The 23,953-nt window shown below is 42.7% G+C and overlaps 1 protein-coding gene across 6 annotated transcripts in view; it reads left to right on the plus strand.

The window, feature by feature from the left end:
- Nucleotides 1-23,953, plus strand: part of Opcml (opioid binding protein/cell adhesion molecule like) — a 1,141,264-nt gene that overhangs the window by 876,777 nt on the left and 240,534 nt on the right. For all 6 annotated transcript variants that reach the window (XM_052755526.1, XM_052755555.1, XM_052755507.1 and 3 more), the window contains one exon: nucleotides 13,433-13,665. In XM_052755526.1, coding sequence (XP_052611486.1) covers nucleotides 13,433-13,665 — 233 coding nt within the window. The remainder of the gene's footprint in view (nucleotides 1-13,432; nucleotides 13,666-23,953) is intronic.

Below are 23,953 nucleotides of genomic sequence, written 5' to 3' on the forward strand. Positions count from 1 at the left end.
CAAGTGACTCTAGAGCACTACGCTAAGATGACAAATACTTTATAAAGTGCACCAGCTTTTTTGAGAGCTGCACGCGGAGCCTGGGAGGAGGTAGAGGAGTCTGACCTCCATCTTTATGGAGGGGAGGAGCAGGGCTTTTGTAAACACCTTGAGTTGGGTATTTTCAGGAGCTCAGACTTGACAGTTGTCTCTCTTATGTATATTCTGTCCCGATTCTGGTATGCACAAGATGAATAATTTACCAAAACGCACATATAAGTATCTCTTTATTATTCACCATAATGAACTCAGACAGGAGTAATTCCCCACTCGGCCTGAATCCCCTACGGCTTAGCTTCACAAGACTCTGCTTAGCTTTCCCATAGACAATGTGAGTAGGAGACACTTCTTTCTGGACTTGAGCTAGGGAAGGTGTGTGTGGAAAAAATAAATGCAAAGCCTGAACAGACCTAGGGCAAGGGCAGTGTGATGTCAGGTTTTTACAGCGCTGACAGATCAGTGGGTTACCAAGTCAGGAAGTGTCACAGGAGACTCAGAGTTGTCAAAGGATAACAGAAATTGGTAGATAACATGTGTTCAGGAAGTGCATATTTACATTTAGCATTCACCCGAGTAGAACACAAGGTGGTCCGTCTGCTATGGAGTGCAAATTATGTATTTGGAACCAATTGGAAGGTATTCTTTCTGTTTCCCTTCTTCCCCTCATCTCCTTTCCTCCCTTCTTTGAGATCCATGATCGGGAAGCCCAACTTTCCTTTGCTCCTGAGTAACAAGTGTCTACGGAGGCTCCAGTTGCACAAGACATCCAAAGTTCCGCTTGGCTCTCCAGTTCACATACAGTTTAGGACCACCTCATATATGCTGCTGCCCTTCGCTCAGCATAGGAGCATGTATAGAAGGCCTCCTGCTCTTTCTTTTGTTTCTCTTGGAGAAACTGGGGCACTGAGAACACTCCCTTCTACCATGCTTGCTGCCCAGAGTTCAGGACTCTGGATGAATTCAAATCAGCAGCCCCTGGGCCTGAACTGGAAGCATTTGCAAAAGTTAACCTGAGACTTTCTTGCCCTTGGGGAATCTCTCTGGGCCCTTCCTGACACGAGGAAAGAGATTTCCTTGCCTTCTATTTTATTTTTTGAGGGAGATAGTTTGCATAATCTACATAAAATAAGCCACTGTCCTGGAGAAGATGATTGGCTTATTAAAAATACATAGCATATATTTTTAAACAGGCAGAGTTGACATCCTACATACTGGAGAAGTGCTTATATGAATGATGACGAATTCATCGCCCACCCCTCCTCCCCCATCTGTCCCTGCCCATCTGTCTGTTTAATGAGGGATTTTTTTTTTAAATAAAGAAAACCTTAAATAAGATTTTATCCAGATACATAAACTCTTCTGGATGGCACAGGTTGAACCACACAAAGTTGCCAGCCTTATAGTTGGCCATTCAACCAACCACAATGACAGTCTTTGCTTTCTAGACTTGAAATAGCTTGGTCTATAGGTGGGATCTAAAAAAAAATGCATCTCCGAATTAATTTTCCAAATATGTTAACTGCCATATATGTAGAATGAGAGATGAACATTGTAAGTAGACAAAATTGTTATATCTGTGGCATCATTCTTCAGTGTCAAGTGAATAGCAAATACTTACCAATTGTTCACTGTGGTCCTCAGCCATAATAGTATTAAGAAGGATTGCCTCCTTAAATATTCACTCCACACGATGATTTTTAAAAATATATTATTTAACTTCTAAGAAAAAAACTGATGCTCAGAAAGGCTCTGGTCTTTAGTAAATTACAGACCTGTGCCTTGAACTTCTTATTAAAGTATTTATTCTCTTAATCCACAAGTTACCTGGAAATCCTACAGATAGAAAACGAGCTAATCCATTTTCAGTGTATCATTTGGCTTCATAAATAAATCATTCCCTTAGCAGTTCTGGGTTCCTTCGGAGCAAGAAGCAAGAGAGGGTTTGTTTATGTGCAGTAATGGAAAAAGAAGAATGACCTGGGAGGTTTAGGCCGTCTTTGGGATTCTGTGATCCCGTACATTATATGTGGGAAGGTGTTTTCAGGGAAATCCGTGGGCTGTAATTTCTGCAGTATTGGAGTCTTTGCTCCCATGACACTCATGTGGGGAGCCTGTGGCTGACTCGTGCCATTCTTCAAAAAGATATCAAGCTCCCTAGATGCTCTGCTTTTAATTTCAAATTTTAATTTATACTTTTCCATGGATGATACCGAGACAGGCATGGTCGTGAGTAAATATGTCAGGATAATCTATTGAATGGGATTAAAATGGTGTGTGCTTGGAAACATTTTAATTTCGTGTTGCTCACTTCTTTGCCTAGTTTAATGAACAAATCGGGAGGCTGGGTTTTAAAGCTGTAAATGTGGAGGAAGAAAGGGAGCCAGGTGGCAAATAAATATCTCAAATTGCTTTGGGTAACTTCTTAGAGCATCCTTGCCCAGCCAGTGGTAACACTTGGGAGAGCTCTGGAAGACAAGTGGGCAGCCTTGGGGTTAACAGCCTCACCACATCTTCCTTCTTCAGGGAATAAGGGAGGGCAGAGGAGAGTGGTGGGCTGAGGGAAGGAAAGGAGAAAGAGGCCATTGGTAACTTGAGAGGCCTGCTGTGTACCTCAGGCTTATAGCTTTTGAAATAGCTTTCCCCCATGCTGTACCTCTGGCATTCCAGTCAGTCACAAGGTGGGCAGAAGGAGATGTCCCAAAGTCAAACAGCTCTGGAAGAGATGGTCGCGTGCCAAGCACTTACCTGGTGTGCTTTCTGAGAAGTGTTTGAGGAAATGTATGCTCACACTTCTTCTGTCCTAAGATGAAACCCCGTCTCTGCCTGTGGGGGGAAAAAATGTTTCACTAGCTTGTGGTGTCTTCTGAGTATGGGAGGGGCTCTTAAAACGATTCTCACAGTTTTGAGGTGCCCAGCTGTCTCTGCATGCTCTCTGAGGGAAAGGGAATTTGTTTTTCTGAAGCTGCTGACCAGACGCCACTCCCTCGGTGAGCCTCTCACTGCTCTGACCCTCCAAGACTCAACTGTCAGCACTGACACTTTGCATCTGGTTCCTTTCTGTCTCAATCCTGGTACCCTGAGAATGGTTCTTCAAGACTGAGGATTGTCCTGTTTCTACGCAAACCTGCTGAAGCCAAGGCCACCTCTGCAGAAGCTCGCGGGGCCTGTAGGCCCACCGAGTTCTCTTGCAGGTGTGCACAGTTGTATTGATTGATCTCCCAATTATGTATTTTTAGGAGTACAGCATTTTACCAACCACAGGTCATCAATCTAGAAACCAGCCCATCAACTGCTCTTGTCAACACACTGTGAAAGGGGCCTGATGAAAATACAAAGTTAGAGTTTTCTCGCTGCCTCCAACAGAAAAAAATAAACTAGGGAAGGAAATAATGAAACCATACCACAGAGCTCCACGCAGGATGATAGAGAACGCTCGAATGTGAGATATTTGGGGGAAAAGCAGGATCTTTTGGAAGCGATAAAGGATCCATAGGCAATCTGGGGAAGCATGCATGAGTTAGCTAGCTAATGTTAAAACCATAAAGCTTGTTTTGAATTTAATGAGCAGAAGAGATCTGTCCTGTAATTTGTCTTGTAGATACCACATCACTAAATCATCACTATTGTTCTTTTTGCTGTTTGAGACAGCTTATCACTGTATAGGTTGGGTTTGAACTTGCAATCCTCCTGCCTCAACTTTTTGAGTGATGGAATTCCAGGTGTGCATTACCTGTGCAGCTAAAATTCACTGTTTCTAGATTGAAGAATAAAAAGAAAATGACTTCAGAAGTTCTGGAAAATGAACAGCAAGAGAATTTAGCATATTTGGTTAAACCAACTTAAGATTTTAGGCTACAGAGTTTGAAGAGGGAGAAAGTCCTGTGACAGGTTCTGTTTATTGTACAATCAACTCTGGCACATGAGTTATTTCTTCCAGTCCCCCCCCCCAAAATAACATTGAATGATGCCATGAAATCAAAACTCCCACCCCACTTCTCAGATGGAGAAATAGTTCTGAGAAGTTTTCCTAGTTAGTTTTTATTGTCAGCTTGACATGACCCAGAGTCACCTGGGAAGAGGGAACCCCAGCTGAAGAATTGCCTTGATCAGATTGGTTTATTGGGCATGTCTGTGAGGGATTGTTGTGATTGGTGATTTATATGGGAAGGGTAAGGGCCATGCCCACTGTCAGGAGCACCGTCTCTGGACAGGGGAACCTGGGCTGTATAAGAGAGCTAGCTAACTGTGAGCATTCCTCCCTGGTTTCTGCTTTAGTTCTTGCTTGAGTCTTTATTTACTTCCCTCATTGATGGACTGTGATGTAGAGGTGTAAGATGAAATAAACCCCTGTCTCTCCTAGGCTCCTTTAGGTCAAGGTGTTAATCATAGCAACAAAAAGAAAATGATCATGGAATTTAAAGTATTTTTCTTGGGCTTAGACAAGTCGGCTGGCCCTTGTCTGTTCAGTATCAAGACCCCTCCTTAGTTCCAAAATACTATATTGGCATGAATGTCATCAAAGTTCATCAAGAAATCTCAACATCTGCCATCCACACCATTGTCATGACCCACCCAGATGGTCTGCCTGATTCTCCCTTCACAAGAAGCAGCCATCACCACCTAGTCAACACATTCCTACTTCAGTCCTGTGCAGTTTCTTTACTTCTAGCTGGTTCTCTCTAGGACTTCACTGGGGCTTCACATGCATTTAGCCAACCCTATTCTCTTTCTAAGTCACGGCTAGCTTCACTCCTTTTATTCTGTAAGTGCTCGTTTTCTCAATTCTAGATTTCTCACTTGCTCACCTGGCAGACCCAACAGTGGGTGAATAGAGTCTTTGCACTGTGCTCACAGCTGAGCATTACTGGAGACACCCCTAAAAGTGGCAGGCTGTTGAGCTGGACATTGTTGGCCAACTGCATAAGGGACCTCAGCACAGCTTGTGAATCATAGGACAGTTCTCTAGCAATTACGTGCTCATACTTCTGCAATAGTTACTTCCATGTTTCTTGACCTAGTCCCCTCATTCCTAGCCTCCCATTTGCTTGCAGTTAGCAACTTTGTCATCTGCTCTGGAGAAAATAGAAACCATCAATTGTCTCCATGGTTTCCTATTGTAATACAAGGTCACCCATGTTTCTAGTGTTTTTCTTCACTTAGGGGACAGCAGATTTATCATCTTTTCTTAAGTGATCTAGATCCAACACTTTTCACCTTTGCTACAACATTTTTTTTTTTTTTTTTTTTTGGTTTTTCGAGACAAGGTTTCTCTGTGTAACTTTGCGCCTTTCCTGGATCTCGCTCTGTAGACCAGGCTGGCCTCGAACTCACAAAGATCCGCCTGCCTCTGCCTCCCAAGTGCTGGGATTAAAGGCGTGTGCCACCACCACCCAGCTTACAACATTTTATTTTAATGAAAGACCCCCTTTTCTTCTATGTTATGGCTTACTCCCATTCCATGAGACCATTTTCATCCATGAATATGCTAATAGAGTAGAACAAGAAGAGACAGCTATATTTCCAGTGTGGACAGTCAGGCTACTCATAGTGCAGCTAGTCCTCAGCACTTTGGCATTCTATGGCATGTGGAGGTATTCCCTGTTTTCAGATAGATTCCCCACTGTACTTGTCCATGTCAGGACACAGGAGCATACCACATGTCACTGGTCACAGCAGAAACCACAGCATGCTATTATCATATGGCATGTTTTGGCATTTACGTGATGCTGTGTTCATTTTCTTGCTTGTATTCTGTCTCCTCTCTTTCCTCCCACACTCTTACTCTACATGCATTTGTATGTATTCCCTCTGGATATATTCTTCCCCTTCACACACACACACACACACACACACACACACACACACACACACACACCACCGCCACCGCCACCGCCACTGCCACCACCACCACCACCAGCAACAACAATAACAGCAGCAATCTATAGAGTATGCATCTTCTATAGGAATGTCACACCTTCCCTCCAGCTGATATTAGACAGACACCACTTTCCAGTGTAAAAGACATTTTTGATGCATGTGCATACCAGCCTTTTAGGGTAACCTGTTGCACTGTTGAGATGTTTGGGGGTTGAGTCTTCCCTGAGAAGCTCTGATTTCCTCCCCATTCTTCTGCTGAGGCTCTCAGAATATTCTTAACCAATATCTTATCCCAAATATTAGCTCTAGCAGAGTCATTACCACTATTGGATTTCTGACTGTTTGAATCATAAAGATTTTTCCCTTACATAATTTAGGGTCTTGTTGATGCTTTAGAGTTGGCTCTATTTGTAACTCAAGAAATAATGGAGAAGTTAAAGCCTCCCAAGAGAACAGCTTTTGCAATTTAGAATGCCTTGGGAGTTGATTTAAAGATATTTCATGTGGGCTTGCCTGTTCTTTTGCTCAGAAAAGTCACTTATTATTACTCTATGATTTCTCTAAAGCATGATCTTCTTCCTGTTCTTCCAGCTGGCTTTATTAACATATTTTGATATATTATGTCAAGAAATGTAGGAAGGTTTGGGATAGCAAGAATCTTCTTAACAGAAAGTCACTTAACTTTCAATTAATGAAAAAAGTAAAATTCAAGACAAACAAATAAGCACCAAGCTAATATTGGAAGATGTGTTAAGGAGATAAATCCAGAGACGTGTATTTTTGATCTTCACATGTAACACATAGCCTCTACCCACTTTTCTTAAATTGAGAACTCTATAAAAGATTATATTAAAGGTAGAGCCCAAAAATAGAAAAACGATTTTCATAGTTTCCCAGCGGTAACATTATTTTAAAACAAGTTTATATAGAATCATAAAACTAGATATAAATGCCTTGAGCACATTCCATTACATGACTCCAAATTCTTAAAATATAAGTTATATGCACATATAAATACCAAAATTGGAGTTTGCAATATTCATTTAATGAAATAGATGAAATTTTATTAAAATTGCATCCCAAGTTGCATCTTGGACCATGGCACCGACAGCCATAGGCCACCACTCTTCAATTTAGCCTATGCAATGTGGTGACTAAGTCTCCCCCATCCCAATCCCAACCCTAGGGGACCTTCATTACACAGCACACTTGGTCTCATTCAGCTTTTCTTGGCAGGAATGCACCACTGACCCCATAAGTCACCTCTGTATGTTTCTCATTAGCCTGAGAGAATAGAAGGACTTCCCTCTGTAGCAGGGTGATAATAGACATAAGTACAAACCTGAATATTTAAATGTAATTGTTACCATGCCACTTCCAGAGTATGAATGGGTTATGTTTTCCACAATTATGATATAAATAAAAAATTAGATTGGGAAATACACAAAAACACCCCTGGGATTTTGTGTGTATGTTTGCATTTGGGTATATAACATACATACCTCACAAAAAGACATAAGCATATATATGTATATGATGTATATGTATCCTCAAAGACATTTCCTTTACCCTATGAATATTCTTTTGTTGCTAATTTGAGAAACATTGTCTGGCATTTTTAAATCATAAATATGTATTAATCACCTGTTGGCTGGCAGGTGGCCCGTGGGAAGTGATATGACACCAAATGAACAGCGCCAGTGTTGTCCCCATCCATGTGGTATTTACAGTGCAACAAATGAAACTTTATATCCTTAAGTTCAACCACGTAAATCTGACAAATAATTCCAAGGTCTTCAGTATTAACATTCCATTACAAGGGGAATGTAGATTTACAGCAATGAGTTGAATCAGAGCCTGAGCGGCATCTTCTGGCTTTCTACTCAATATGGTGGAGTGTCAGGTACAATCCCAGTAATAACAGTGGGAACAGGAAGGCATTCTCTAGTGAAGCCTCTATTCCCCCAAATACAAGTCACCAATGCTTCTAGCATTAACGTTTACAAAGTTATTATCACAGGAGGAATCCACTGTGAGTCTGGCTTAAGAGACTTGTTCTCCAGGTCCAGGAATAGCTCAGTATCCTGCAGATTTCTGTGTGTATGTGTGACTCTTGTGTTTAATTTGGACATGGTTTCCAGACAAGCATGCTCCTGCTCTCAGGTTGAGGGTGGTTAACCTTCACCCCCTGACTCAGGCTCCAGCTGGACCTCCCCACCTCACCCTCAGATCTGCCAGCCCCCACAGCTCCCCGCTTTCCTCACCATGGTTCCTTTTATCCCAATGCTTCAGTCGCTGGAACTGATCTGTTTGTATCTCTAGGTCTCCTTTGTCTTTTATGAAGTACGGCTTCATGAGACGGGGAATTTGCTCTTCACTCCATTCTTAGCTGAACAAAGTGTCTTATATACAGTAGGTGCTCATTAAGTATCGGCTGAGTGATGGCAATTTCACTTTTGCATTCTCAGAGGCCAAATATAATAAAGAACATAAAATTGTTAAAGTTTGCAGATGTTGCATTTCAGGAAATGGAGTCTTTTGACAAAAATTTTAGCATGTGCTATAAATGAAGTTTTCAAGATAAAAGATCCGGCACCAGCAGCCCCAACAGACTAGGCTTGCCTACCTCTCAGCAGCCTCAACAAACTAGGCTTGCCTACCTCTCAGTAATTCAACTAATGACAGGAGTGATGGTGAAAAGCAGAAGGGAAGGATGTAATCAATGTACATGGGAAAGGCACAGAGAAGGGGGTCCAGTGGCCTGAGTTTGTTCAGGTCCTGGCATGGGATGTACGCTTAAAGAGGAGGAGGGACTAGAAGTATGCATAACTGAGTAGGGTTGGTTTCCATGAATGCTTAATTGAGAAAGGTTAGTTTCCATGAGTGCATAACTGAGCAGGATTAGTTTCCATGAGTGCATAACTGAGCAGGATTAGTTTCCATGAGTGCCAGTTGGTCAATCATTGTCACATCTGGTTCAGCAAAGAGGTCTGAAGAAATCCTTACTGGTTGAGGGGATGACCTTGTCCTCAGGAAGTGATTGCCACCACTCTAGTGTTCCTCCTGGAAACCATAGGTAATTTTTCTTATCTGGAAGGTGGGCTGTCCTGGGAGCCTTTGCTGTTCCCGAAACCTAGGGAAACTAAAGTTTTAGGACAATGATCTAAGAAGTTCAAGAGCCTTTGGGAATCTGGAACAGGAAACTGTAAAAATCTGACAGTGCCCAGCTTCCGATGTTTGTTTCTTCGGCCTTGAAAGAGAAAGATGTTGGGTAGATAACAATGGTTTCTCCACAGACAACTTGAACGATGAGCATGCTTCTATGTAGAAGTAAGCAGGCAATCAAATGTAAAGTGATCAGATCCCAAGTGAAGACAGAGATGCCCACTCTGAACTTACTCTTAGTCATCTTGTAGCCCAAGCGAGGAGTTAGTATTCCCTTCTGTGTACTCAGAATAGCATCTTGTCTAGTTCCTGAAGGAAAGAAGTGCTCAAGGGGGAGTCCGCTGAGCAGCAGTTGGGGAGCTTGCCAAAGGCATATTCTCAGGCCCTTCTAGCCCTCTGGCTGGAAGTAAAGGGAGCAGGCTTTAGTGGCCTAAGTTTTTCATGTTTACAGAGTCTGGAATCCTGTGTTTTCAGATGCAGGCTTGCCCGAACTGCTGTCTCACCTCCGAAAATGAGAAACAAAAAGAAAGAATACTAAGAAAAACAACCCTTGTAATTCCTGTTTCACACTCAGTAGAGTTGGAAAGTGACATTAGCCTTCCAGTCCCCAAGGTACCTTTCAGGCATTTCTTGGCTCACCCTGATTCTTATTTCTCCCCACTTTTCCTCACACTACAGGTAGCTTAATGACACAAAAAAGATGGGACTAAATGGCTTTCCTTTCCTCTTCAATTATTTTGTCGTTTATGGAAAACATTAAGTGCTGTAGATTTGTGCAACTGTGATTAAATACAGCCAGCCAAACACTTCTGGCTTTAGTCCTGAGATTATCAAAGCTTCATATGAGGATGCCCATCACTGACTGCCTGAGTGTGAGTCCCCTGTTTTCATTGACCCAGCTGTTCATGGAGACTAGTTACTGAATATCTCTGTGCCTCCACTTCCTTATCTGTGAACTATGGGTAATACAAATGGTTTCTCAAAGGTTGTTATGTGGAATGGACACAAGAGGTGAAAACTTCTCCCAAGTGCTTCTAGCGGAACAGCTCGCAAGTTCTACAACACAGCTGTAATGAGTTCTGTTCCACCAAGGACTGCTAGGTAGGGTTGGTTTGGACTGTAAAGATTTCACATGTTTAGGAGTTTTCAAGACATCAGAAAGTTGTCCTTAACCTTCCTCACTTTGTCTATCACTTTCTCTTATTTATCATCAAACATGCTCCCCTCTGTGCTCCTTGCTAAAGAGGGTCCAGCACATTTCCTCAAACTACAGGGAAAGAGCCCAGGTTTTGAAGATCACTTAAGCACACTGTTCAAATCCTTCCTGAGTTTCCTGCCCTGCTGTTCATAGGACCACACAGAGCAGAGTCATATGGTGCTAGGAGGAAGCCAGGAGCCAGAAGCCAAGAGCCGTCATGCAGAAGGCTGCTCTCCTCTGCCAACCCCACCAGTCCACCGGGTTTCTCTCCTGCTCATAGATTCTGAGAACGGCTTTCTCTGGCGTTCCACAGATATTCCTTTCTGTTTGTACTTCATATCCATGGATGAGACCCACCTAAAGAGAAAGTAAAAGAAGACAGGACTTTTCACTGGGATGTATCTACCCAAGGGCACCAGACCCTTAAGGATACTTGGATTCTCTTCTTCCCTGAAAGGATGGGTTTGGATTAATAAATATCAAATCACACATCTCTGCTACAGCTGTAGTAATTTGCAGGGGCTATGTGCATACTCAGTCTGCAGTTGCTGGTCCCATATGAAGACAATAATAGCTTATAGAGAAATGGATTTCAAGATGTGTAATTCTCTCCATCTGTCCTGAGTACCTATGGACTGCCTCTCTTTGGAGTATGCCCCTGTCACAATCATACGGGAGACAGTATTTTCTCTAATATCTCTGTCACTGTTATCTTACCAACAGCATCTTATCCTTGAGGAAGGCCCCACAGTAGTAAAGCAGAAAAGGCTTATTCTCACAGCAGTAGCAAAATTCAGAGCAACACCTTGAGTCCTCTGCCCTTGAACCAGAGCTCAAAGAGATGGTTTTCATAGAGGGCAGCATGACTTAACATATGACAACAGTATTTCTGAGCATAGTGAGTTAAACCAGATGTTTCTAGGGAAAGAGTAGAATGTCTATAATAGACATTGGATGAGCCCTGGTAAGATGTTATCAGTACCCTTTATCCAGGTACTGAGAAACTGAGTGAATGTAGTATTGGGTTACAAACCCCATTGCAAATCATGTATTTTTTTCAGTTGGTTGCTTTAAAAGGAATTGAAAGAGGAGCTAATTGAACGGTCAGCTGTGAGACTATCAAAATAATTTTTGAATCTATATTACTGTGCAGTTTTTGCCATATATCTTGGAAGGCATTCAGAGAATTCAGTGTCATTGCTATAGGAGATTTTTATTGCAAGTTTTGTGCTTATATGAACAAGGTTTCTTTAAAAGTAAAAGTAGGATAGAAATGATCCTAAATGCTATCTCATTGTAGAAGTAAATGATTTCTTAATTTGTGCTATGAAAAACCAGGCTTACCCACGTGATTAAGCTCCATATTTACAGTTCAAGTTAACTTTTTATGGTTAATTATTACTTAAAATGTGCAAGCTATCTATATTGTTTTGCCAATTTTACATTTGTAGTGATAACTCATTTTAAAAGCAAATATTATTACTTGGGGTTTTATAGTCAAAGGACATAAAAGAAATTTGAAATTCAATCTCTATATATTTTTGTTACAGATAAATATGATAGGTGATCAATAAAATGTTTTCAAGCATAAAATACATCCTGCTGAGGACATATAATGGAAGAATAACCTCAAGTTCAAAAAGGAACAATATATACTTATGACTTTTAGAGAAGAGCTTGTTCATGAATTTTGAAGGTAGATTATCATGGTTATCAATCACTATAGTGTTCAAATTCCACTGAACACACACACACACACACTCTCCCTCTCTCTCCCCCATCAAAGAAATTCTCTGGAAGGTTTATTTTAAAGTGAATTGTTTCTATAGACCCAAAGTGAATGATTTGAAGCTACAGTTTAACTGAATCAGTTTACAGATATGTTGAAGGTTACAAAGTTGGCCAAAAGAAAAGTCAGCATCTTCGGTGGCTCTTTGTCACCTGTATTCAGTGTGGCCCCTGAACGTCTTGGAAATTGGCCTCTTTGCCAGCCTGTGTTCTTAGGAAGTCATCTTTCTCTTCAACCTGCTTGGAGCGTCTCTGCAACCCACCTAGCGTTAGTTAGATTGTGCGGGAAGCCTTGTTGTTCTTACCCGGACGTTAAGACTCATTCATCTCCTGTCCATGCCAGGGCACCAGCTCTGCTGCCAATCTCTTATGTGAGCTCACAGCCATAGGCTGTGGATGTGCACATCTTTGGCCCCTCAGAGCACATTCATTCTCGCATTGCATTCTGGGTCCTTCTGCATCTCTTCTCATGTTCTTAGCTCCTGGGGCACATCTGCCAATGCTCTTCCCAGCTACAGGCAGGTTTGTCTCTCCCTTGGGCGTTGGTAGCAGCAGGTTACACACAGCAACAAGCAATCGTCATTTGCATTCCCAGCCTGGCATAGCTGGGGAGACTGGCTGAAGGGTTCTCTCTGATTACAGGCCACAGTCCTGGGATTGAGGGAGGAGTATAGAAAGGAAGAGGGGAACTGCTGAGAATCTCACCTCCCCTGCAATCTTCAGAGGTAGCTGGGAGCGCCTAAGAAAGTCCTGGTTTTCTGAGGTGAATTTTACTCATCTTTGTGCAGCTTAGGGGCACAAGGAGATTACCAGCACCTGGGAGGTCTGAGGTAAATAAGTTCAAGTCTTGATTAACTACAAGTTAAGTATTTGCTCATGGATTATCTGTGACCTATTTGAAATACTGATCTACTTTCTGTCCCTTGTGCCTCTGGGTCTTTGCTACCGCAATGTGGTAAATGTGCTCAAGAAATATAAACTAATTTTCATATAAGCCTGAGGGTGAAGTAAGAGGAAAAGCAATGTGCCAGCAAGATATTCATATACTATGTTCCTAAATCAAGGAGAAATGATTTTGTATCATGGCTTCTTCTGGGTGAGTCAAGCCTCTCTTGCCTTGTGTTCACAAAGTTTCATTAATAATTGATTGTCTTCGTTTAGTATTGTTGCTGTTTCATTTCCTCCTTGCCATATAATAGCGCATGTATAACCTCTCTCTTTTTCCTCTCTCCCTCCCTCCTCCCCTCCCTTCCTCCCTCCCTCCCTCCCTTCCTCTCTTCCTCCCTCCCTCTCTCCCTCCCTCATTCCTTCTCTCCTCTATTCCTCGTCCCCTCTCCACCCTCTCCCCACATCCCTCCCTCACAGGTGTACCATAGATGATCGGGTCACCAGAGTAGCCTGGCTAAACCGCAGCACAATCCTCTATGCTGGGAACGACAAGTGGTCCATAGACCCTCGAGTGATCATCTTGGTCAACACGCCTACCCAATACAGCATCATGATCCAGAATGTGGATGTATATGATGAAGGTCCATACACCTGCTCTGTGCAGACAGACAATCACCCCAAAACCTCCCGGGTTCACCTCATAGTGCAAGGTAAGTGACAGCTGGACCTGGGGCTGTTGTTCCTTTTGGAAATGGACCAGGAGAGTAACCTTGGTCTTTGTGCTTATGAATAAAGACACAAAAGGCCACTTTCCTCTGTTAAATCCATAGGTTGAGAATTGCAAATCTTCTAGAAGTTTTTCATTTTTTTTTCTTTATTTCTCTAGCCCTTTGTTCTCACCAGGAAGCTTTTGTGCATATAAGGTTGAACTTTCTTAAGAAACTTAGCATTTGAAGCTGGTGCAGGATTCAAACACAGATAAATGCAGTATTAATCACAGAGGCCTTTATTTCTCTAAGGCTTGTTTCATAATAAAAGGCTGATATCGATGTGAAGCTGGCCTGTGAGCTCTAGAACGATGCTGAGTTCTAGCCAGTTAGGTCCTGCTGTGTTTCTCTTTCCTCCCAGCCCCACAGTGGAGCCAAGAGAGAACTTGTCAGGACGGTGTCTCCAAGCCAGTGGTGGAAATAAATTCATCTAGCTAAAAGGAGCAGAAAGAGTTCATTGTCCATTCTTCAAAAATCTGAGTTAGGTTAGCCCAAACATAGTATCACATGTGTTTTTTGATGGTTTTTAATTTCCATTATACTTTCTAACTAAAAATAGATAGTCTCAGATGTCAGATAAAAGATCTTGAGTCAGAAAGACCTGCAGAAAGCAATCATAAGATTTTGAAGACCATGTTAAGGCAAGGCAAGCAAAATAAACTTATTTTGAATTATCCCAATTGTCATCATGGCTTAAAGCATTATGTTATTATGGTAAGAATGAACTCACAAACAGAAGAACTCCATCACCAATGGCACATCCTTCCTCTACCAATTGAGAAGCTTGGGTTGTCCTCTCTCATAGCATCCAGCTGGTGTCTTAGAGATATCCACTGAGCTCTCAGAAAAGGGCCTGTTATTATCAGTTTCAGTTTATCTAATTCCATCTGCCACAGACTCAATAGATTTTTTGAGTTCCTTTTTATTTTTTTAATTTTTATTTATTTATTTATTTTTGGTTTGTCGAGACAGGGTTTCTCTGTGTAGCTTTGGCACCTTTCCTGGAACTCACTCTGTAGCCCAGGCTGGCCTCGAACTCACAGAGACCCACCTGCCTCTGTCTCCTGAGTGCTGGGATTAAAGGCCTGCGCCACCACCACCTGGCCTCCTTTTTATTTTTATATTGTGAAATGTGAATACAACCCTTCTGTAGCCAGGAGGTATTTTTGTTTGTTTGTTTGTTTGTTTGTTTGTGTTAATAAGATGTAACTCATTTCAGTTGGTTTCATAGAACATAGTAGATGGGAGTCAGTGTCTCTTCACACTCAATCACTTAAACCATTCCAGATGCCCACTTTTCCCTCTGGACAGAGGAGCCATTACCAGCTTAGTATCCACATCTACCTCTGGGGACACATTGCAATGGATGTATCGGGCCAGAGATACGTCTGTCTTAACTTGTCTTCCTCCACAGCTCTTCTGAGAGACACAATACTAAAGCTTGACTTCTGTCCAGTCTGTTGGTTCTTCTCTCTGCCCCACACGATTTCAGAGATTCAAAAGAGCCTGTCATGACATGGGCATTTACAGATGTTGCTGGTTTCAACATCGATGTACCACCCAGAGGGTAGGGGATTGGGTAAGGATAACTGCTTGGAGACTCAAGATTGGTTGCTATCTAGAACTAAAGAAATGGACATGTCCCCTCTCAAAGGACAGTGGAGACACTGGGTGAGATCAGTGATTGAAGATGGGTTGAAATGTTTCAATATCTGATTGCCACTTAGGCTTGATTCCACAGGAGCTAAGATTCTCAGCCTTGAAGGTGACACCTCCATGGCCTTCAAAGCACAGTTGTCTTCACATCCAGAGGGTGTGGTGCTGAAATGAAAGGGAAAAAAAAGAAGCTGTCAGGTGCTGTAGAGAAACAAACTGGGACAGAACAAGGCTGTTGGCATCAACAGAACAAGACAAACATATAAGTATGTGAGAACTGAGACAGGTCACCTGGAGCTCACAGGAAGTGGTTTCAAGAATGATGCCTCTACAATGCTCTTTGGGTAATTCCTAGAGTGTGGTGTGGAATCCTAAAATGTCATCAGGTGTGTGTGGGGGGGAGAGGAAGATTCATGGAGAGTGTGAGAATTGGGGTACAGGGCCAACAGCTTCCCTATCATAGAAGTCATCTCCTCCCATTCTCCATATCCAAGGCCCAGCCCTACCTAGCTCTGGCCTCCTAGGACCTTATGGAGTATAAAAACAAGCCAGTAGGTGGCTGGAGGATAGGGATGCTCTGCTACCAGAACATTCCACACATGGCATTTTCCATTAAGCGAGAGGCCAAGAGCATGAGCCGGGCAAGGGCATTTCTGCCCATCCTGGTGAGCAGTGCGGAATCCTCAGGGGGCAGATGCAGCAACCCTGTTGCTCTCACTACTCAGTGAGAGAGAAGCCAAGGTCCTCTATCTTCCCAGCAGCCATCGGCTTTTGTCCAGTCTATAGATTAATTTTTCAGACTCGGTGTTAGTTCAGGTTAGATAAAGATAATGAAAGTTTCCTAATCCTCTTAAAGAAGATTTATCTGACCGAGTAGAAAGCTTTTGGAATACAATAAGGCATGTAGAAAACTGAGGCCTAATCTTGCCTTTAATTTCAAACTGCTGATGGGTATTGATTTTACAATAAGAAAAACTGAAAAATTTCCGAGATGCAACTTGTCTGCTTTTTTAAAAAAATATTTATTTATCTTCTGTCTATTTGACAATATTAATATCTCATTACTGCTATGAACTGGGTGCCATTAGCAAAAGGGACGGTGTCCCTTGCAGCATCTAGCTTTGTTTTTTATTTTTATTTTATTTCTTCTGCAGTGTCCAGGCCTCAGAGATGCTCTGTCATGGTTCTTGATGCCTTGTAGACTATGGTAAAGGGCACCTTTTTTTCCATGTGTCAGATGGGACTGGGTCCCAAGGCTACCTGTTTATAAGCCACCTTCATTAAAATTCAGCCATTGTTTCCTCAGGTACTTCTTGGCCACTAAGGAGTTCATTTTATGCTACCACCTAAGCCTGTGTAATAATGTCGTCCAGACTGTATAAGGAGTGCAAAAGAAACCCAGAGCAGTGAAGGATTATGCTGCTGGTCAGCTTCGTCTCAGTAGGAAAATTCACTAGGCAACCTCTTCAAGGATATACTGCAGGGCTGGGGAGGTGGGGAATGAGGGAGCAAGAGGAACAAGGAACAAGTTGCACCCAGTAATCGAATCAGTGTCATGAGTTTGGACTATGGATCTGCCTGGAGAAATGAAGAGGCACCTAGGAGATATTGTCCAAGGGCAATGGTGAGAATTGGTCCTTAATGCTTTGAACAAGGAGGAGACAAATGAGAATACCTCTATTTTTCTAATTGGGGAAATGATGGTGGCCTTGGATAGTAACTATGGGGAAAAAAGGCTGTGACATTCTGAAAGAACAACATCATACAGATGTGGTAACACAAAGGTGCAGTTGTTGCTTGATACCAGTGTCTGAGCTCCTGTCATGTCAGGGGTTTACTAGCTTGAGAGTGGCTGAGCTGCTAAGGCTAGCTCTTCCTAGAGGACAACAAGAATCATGACTTAGTTATCTTCAGCCCCGTCAATTAGCATGCTGAGACACTGCAGGCACTGGGGGTGTTTATCTGTGAGGTGATTCAGCAAATGGATCAGCATCTGAACATGGGATCCTAAAGCCTCTGTAAGCAGACAGGGGTGGGGAAGGAAGCCAGGCATTGTTTGATAAATTTCAGGAGCTAGCGATGGAGAAAATTCCCTGGAGTAGCCAGCTAGACTATGACAACCTAAGTTGGTGTGTCATAATAGGGATGCCTGCCACAGATTGCACACATTTTTTTAGTACTGTTCAAAGATGCTCACAATCTCCGTCTCATTTGACTCCCCCACCCAACAAACCCTGGGAAGCAGCAGTGCATTGACTGTTATTTCCTTTTGCAAATTAGGCAACCCATAACTGTAGTTTGGGAAGTTGGGGGCCTGCCATGGTCCTCAGTGAGCCAGGAGTAGTGCTGGGTCTTGAACCACAACCACATTGATAGAGGGAAATCAGGGTCCTCTGTTGGAGTTATTAGTCTCCTTAAAAAAAAAAAAAAATCAGAAATGGGCTCAAATGGAAGCTAGTGACATTTTTTTATTGGAATTAAAAAAAAATAAAACCCCAGAGCAGGCATGCTGCGTACTTCACCTGCTGTCCAGAGGGGAGAATGGAGAAGAGGAGGGAAAAGCCATGCCATTTAAGCTGGCATGGAGGTGAGTCACATGGTGGACCAGCAGCTAAATACAGGGCAAGGAGGCCTTAGAGAAAGAATAAAGAAGCCAGAAATATTGACAACACCCAAACTGGTAAGGAAAGCATGCTTAGGAAAGAGACAGAAAAAAGAAAAGGCAAAGTGGGCAGACTTAGGAAGTTGCATGGCAGTAGGTCACTGCACTATGGGTGGGACTCTGGGAAGGAAAAGTACAGGATCTCATTAAAGGGCTATTCATCCTCCCTATCTTTTTAGTATGGCATGTGGGGAGAGCCTGCCTTCCTAGAGGTGGCTTCCTTGCCAAGTGATTGATCCAGCCCTACTGGAATATTGGATTCCACCCAGGCCATGGATTCTATTCTCTTGACCAGAGGTTTTCCCTCAATGGGGTTTTATTGTTACTGTAAAAATACAAATGTAAGGTCCACATCTCAGCTTCTTCCCATGCCTCTACTGCCAACCATGCTTACTTGCTTCTCTGCTCTAGAGCTATGGAAATTTTCTCTGTTTTTTTTTCTTGTGTATTATTTTGTTTTGTTTCTTGCTGCCGATACTGAATTGTACCATTAAAAATTAAGGACAAAGCTCCAAAAAGAAAGTGAGCAGTAAGGGAGGGACTCCAAAGCTGCCATAAATGGCACAAAGAGGCTTGAAGAGAGGCAGAAAGAAGATAATTAATTTTCTAGTAGCTCATCCCTCCAGGGGTACACATTTTAAATGTTACCATTTTATCCTATGTAAGTACTGAAAACCCCGACTCCTTTGGGGATCCAGGATTTAATTGTCATTCTAATCTTCATTAACTCTCAACATTCTGAAATCTCAGCAGATCTATGAGTGCTGGGGGTCTGGGGTGTTGCTATTTGTTAGGAATGGATGCAGTAGGGAAATTTGGTCTGTTTTTGCTTCAGGGGTGCTGATATTCTCCGTCTATTCTCTCAGCTGGCTTAGAAATCGGTGGCCTGTAAGGTATTTCTCTTCATGGAATGCACGCTTTTTGCAAGCCTAGATTTATGCAGAGGCTTAGAAAGGATGAGTCCTAGGCTGAGACAGCTCAGACGGTAAAGCTCTTGTCGTGCAAGCTTGAGAATATAAGTTCAGATCCCAGCACCCAGTAAAGATGCAGGCATGTAATCCTAGCACTGGGGGAGAAGGGGGATCCCTGGAGATTAATGGCCAGTTTGTGCTGAATTAACACACTCCAGCTACAGTAAGAGACCCTGCCTCAAAAAATAAAGTGGAGAGAATTGAGGAAAATACTGTGGCCTCCATACACATGCACACAGCACAGGAACACATGCACACACATGCACCCACATGCCCACACTTGAAACAGAGGTAGAGGTACATGAACACTACTAAAGTCACACATACAAGATTCTACAAAAAGCTTCTGCGGTTTCTGTGTACACAGAAGACTTGGGGTGTTTTTACCTGGAGCCTGTTTAGTTAATGTCTGATGTTCAGTTAACATGTAAAGAAACCTGGTTTTCTGCCCACCCAACGCCTATTGCGCCCCAGTCAGCTCTGGGATTGGCTACATTATATACTAACCATATCTCAATTGATCTTTGCATCCACGCCACACAGTATGCATCATCTTTATAGCTTACAAATAAAGAAACCGAGGCTAGATTGAAACTGCACTGGCTGATAGAGCTAGTAAGTATTTTAAATTCCCTCCTCTACATTTATTCATTTGGGTTAAGCTTTTGGCACCAGAGAAAAAGCTATCAAAATACAAATAGTCAACAAGGCACTTTGCATGCATTATCTCTTTTGATTATTCCTTACAAAATCCCTGGAAGACAGAACAGAAAGTCACCACTCTATAAAGCAAGAAATTGAGATGGAGGGAGGGAGGAGTGATTTGAATGAATTACGCTGGCTGGGAAGTGGCCAAGCACCTCTTAATTTAGGTATTTCTTGCTCTGTATGCCCCAGTATTGTGTCCCTCTGCCACATTGCTAACGTAGAGTTAAGTGAAGAGGCAGGAAACTGCTGCCATTTGTGGGAAAACAGGTTCTGAAGGTGCTAGGGAGAAAAGCTGATGCTGAAGCAAAGGTTCTGGGGTGGGGGCACTGGCACAGGGTGGGGGGTTACAGCAGGCAGTGCAGGCAGAACCACGGGGCACAAGAGTCTTCAGAGGCTAGACCATTTCCAACTCCTCCTTTGAACCAAACCCCCTTTTCCCGTGCTTTTTCCTCTCCCAAATATTACACAGTCGTTTGAATTAACGTGTATAATTATGAGCTTAAAGAAAAGCAAGCAGTCAACCTGAAATAAATTTAATTTATTCAGCCTCGATTTTAAATTATAATCACACTCATTCTTCACAGGAGCAAGGTGAAAGAGTAGAAACGAACAAGCCTGGGCATGAGGAAACTTCCTCTCCACCCTGAGCGTGGCTCTCCACATTGTAGGCCTGTGTCTTTAGGACATTGCCTTCCAATCTGCTTATCCTGGGATGAGCAGTAAAACTGATTTTGTGTGTACATCATGCACACTTTAATCCTCTCTGGAGCGGCTGGTGAGATGGCTCAGTGGGTAAAAGCACCTGCTTCTAGGCAAGATGACCAGAGTTCCTTCTCCTGGACCTACATGTTGGAAGGAGAAAATTGATTTCTCACAAATTGTCCTTTGAGACACTAATACACCATGGCCTACCCCATTCACAAACATACACAGACACACAAACACAAAAAAACAAACAAACATTAATAAATAAAATCCTCTGTATCTCTCTCTCTCTCTCTCTCTCTCTCTCTCTCTCTCTCTCTCTCTCTCTCTCTCTCCCTCCCTCCCCTGCTGTTCCCCTTCCCCTCCACTTCCTCTCCCTTTGTGTCCATATATTTCCATTTTGAAGCAAGGTTCTGAACCAGGATCTATAAGCAGCCATTCAATGCATCTGTGCACATGAATCATACAAGTTAAAGGATCCACAGTATAAAATGATGCATCTCTCGGCTTCATTTCCCTGGTTTTGGCATGAAGGTGGGGGTGGGATGAATTGCCCATGTCAAAGTCCTTTCTGATAATTCTGTCTTCTCTGTCTTATGATTCTTCAGTATAATTTCTCAAAGGAATTTTTTGAAACTGGAATTGTCTGTCTTTTCTACTTTTCCCCGCTGATGGGACACTAAGAAATGTTGCTCACAAACTAATTTATAGTTTATTTGAACTCTTTAGACTTTAGGGGCCTCTTGATAGCATCATCTGAATATTGTCCACTCTTTGGGTTGGAAATGGTATAAAAATGATATCTCTCATCCCTGGTTCATCTCTGAAAATTCACACCAAATTGTTTTACTAGTATGTATGTATATATCTGTCTGTCTGTCTGACTTTCTGTCTATCTATCTATCTATCTATCTATCTATCTATCTATCTATCTATCTATCTATCTATCATCTATCTATCATCTATCTATCTACCTACTATCTATCTATCTATCATCTAACTGTCATCCTATACATCACCTCTATTACTTTTCGTCTTTTTCTTACATTTTCGTGTGTGTGTGTGTGTGTGTGTGTGTGTGTGTGTGTGTGTGTGTGTGTGTAGATACACACACTATGGCTACTTTCAGGTTTCAGCTCTCTCCTTCCACCCTGTGGTTCCTGTAGATCAGACTCAGTCAACAGTCTTCTTTGCATGCACCTTGACCTGCAAAGCCATCTCATGGGCCCTACATATTGTTTATTAAAGGAGCAGAGTGACTCAGAAGGCAAGTGAAACCACAGAAGGAATCAATTATGGCATTATTGTTTTCAGGAGACCCTCTGCCTATGATAAAGGAAGGTGTCTTGGGAACCTTCCTTCACAGACCAGAATTGAATATTAATAGTTTGCTTGTTTGTTTTCTTGGCTCTGGCAAAATACTTGACAGATTCGACTTAAGAGCAGTTCAATGAAATTCAGTCCATCATGGCAGAAAAGGCATGGTGATAGAATGATGGGATGACTTGTCACACTGCCTCTGCAGTCAAGGAAGGAGATGAACTCTGAGCACACCAGGCTTCTGTGCACCTTCCCCTTTTACTCAGTTCTGGGCACCCAGCCCACCTCCTCAGTGAAATATGCCTGTAAGCACACAGACATACCCAAGGCATGTGTCTTAGATGGTTCCAGAATGTAGTGAAGTTGACAGTAAAGACTAAGATTACACCATGCACCCTTCTCCTGTGCCTGACCCGAGCAGTCTCTCTCGACCCGGGATTCAGAATGAGGTCCACACTGGGACTCTGGACAACAGTTCTCTGATCTCAGATTGGGTTAGTCAGCTGTGATCTGAACTTGATACCCCTGGATCCTGAATTGAAGTGAGGCTCACCTGATGCACCTAATCTCCCAGGTTGGGAAGCCTTTCATGATATGATGTACAGAAAAGATGGTTTCCTTTTTAATCAGACCCGTTCCCACATTACTGTGAGGAGAAATACCGAGCTTCATTCCACTGCTTCAGAATGGAGACCTTAGCACTCAAGCACTTTTGTATTTACACACATCCACATTCACACAGTATTGAAAAGTTTCACGTCTGTTTCTCTTGTGGCCTTTGAAACTCCCTGCCACCCTCTACTGCATATGGTGGTCGGTCAGCTTCTATGTAGAAGAAGAGTGGGAACCACTTGGTTTTTTGCAGTGGCTGTCCTCTATTCAAGGTAGTAATATGAAGAGATGATATTTTCCAAGGTAAATGAGACTCTAACAGATTTGACACAGGATGAATTCCTTGCCAAAGTCAAAGGTGGTTGACATATCTGCCAAAAGGACATCCCTCTGCCTTCCGTTGGAGTCCAGGCTTGGGAAGCATGTGGGCTTGTTTTGGATTGAGACCGAGTTCTGACACGATCCAGGAAGGTGCTGCCAGTCTTGGCATCTGCTTAGGAGATATGTACAGAAGCAGAAGCCAGGAAGAGAAATGGCAGGGCCTGGGTCTGTCGTCTGCCTCGTCTGCCGTAGAATTAAATAAACCAGAGTCATAGCAAGCTTGTTCGCAGGATTGTCGCTGTGTGGAGATGGAGGGGAAATGAAATGTCTGCTGTGTTCTCTTCAATTTGCATGATGATCTCAGCTTATGTTCTCAGGAGCCAGTCAGCCAATAGTTCCTATGAGCACAAAAGTCTTTTCTCACACATTCTGGTGTTGTGAGCAGAATAGCAACTGTACTTCAGAAGGTTGAATTAGTAATGTCATCAATTCTCTTAATCTACTTCAGTTTGTCACACCCCTGTTTAGTCACACCATACCCTAACATAGCAACACTTGACACTTCACCCTCCAGGGATATTATTCATAGTTCAGCATCAGGGGAAATTTACTTCAGAGTAGTAATATCTTCCACAAGAGAGCAAGTGGCTCCATTCTTGGAGCCTCTGACTTGAATCCCTTAACACAGCTTTGAGCATCTAGTTAGCATGTGTCAAGTTCAAGAACAATAAGGATAGTAACTACCCATGGTGCTTGTTCTTATCTTGGCTTCTCAAGAAAAAAAAAATACCCAAAGCCTTTGACTATTATTTATCTTGCAATTTTCTTCTATTGGTGAAGAAATAGAAGTCAAGCAAGGTTATCATAAGGCAACCATTACAAGAACCTTTCTAAATAGTCATAACCTTGACCAGTGCTCATCGAGTGGTGTGGCAATCCTTTGACTCGATTCTATTTTCCAGTTAACCTCAGAAGACAGAGATACTTTTCCTAATTTTTGAATGGAAAAACAGGATCATAAAGACCATGGATGTTGTCCTAGGCCATTAGCTGATAAGTCCAGGGCTAGGATTTTAGTTCAGTCCAGTCTACAGTGACAGCCCATCCCCCACCCGTTGGGAGGGCATTCCTCTGCTTTTCAGATCTTCTCAAAGCAGGCATGACTGGCCTGCCTTGTTGTGGGCTCAGAATCTGCTGTCCTTGGAGTCTCGCTCTCTATGGGACTATGGAGCCTAGATCTGTCTTCCCTAGCCTTTTTTTCTCTCCCCCCACTTTT

The sequence above is a fragment of the Peromyscus californicus genome, unplaced genomic scaffold, assembly GCF_007827085.1.
Source record: "Peromyscus californicus insignis strain IS unplaced genomic scaffold, ASM782708v3 Scaffold_11__1_contigs__length_118956290, whole genome shotgun sequence".
NCBI classification, from domain to species: domain Eukaryota; kingdom Metazoa; phylum Chordata; class Mammalia; order Rodentia; family Cricetidae; genus Peromyscus; species Peromyscus californicus.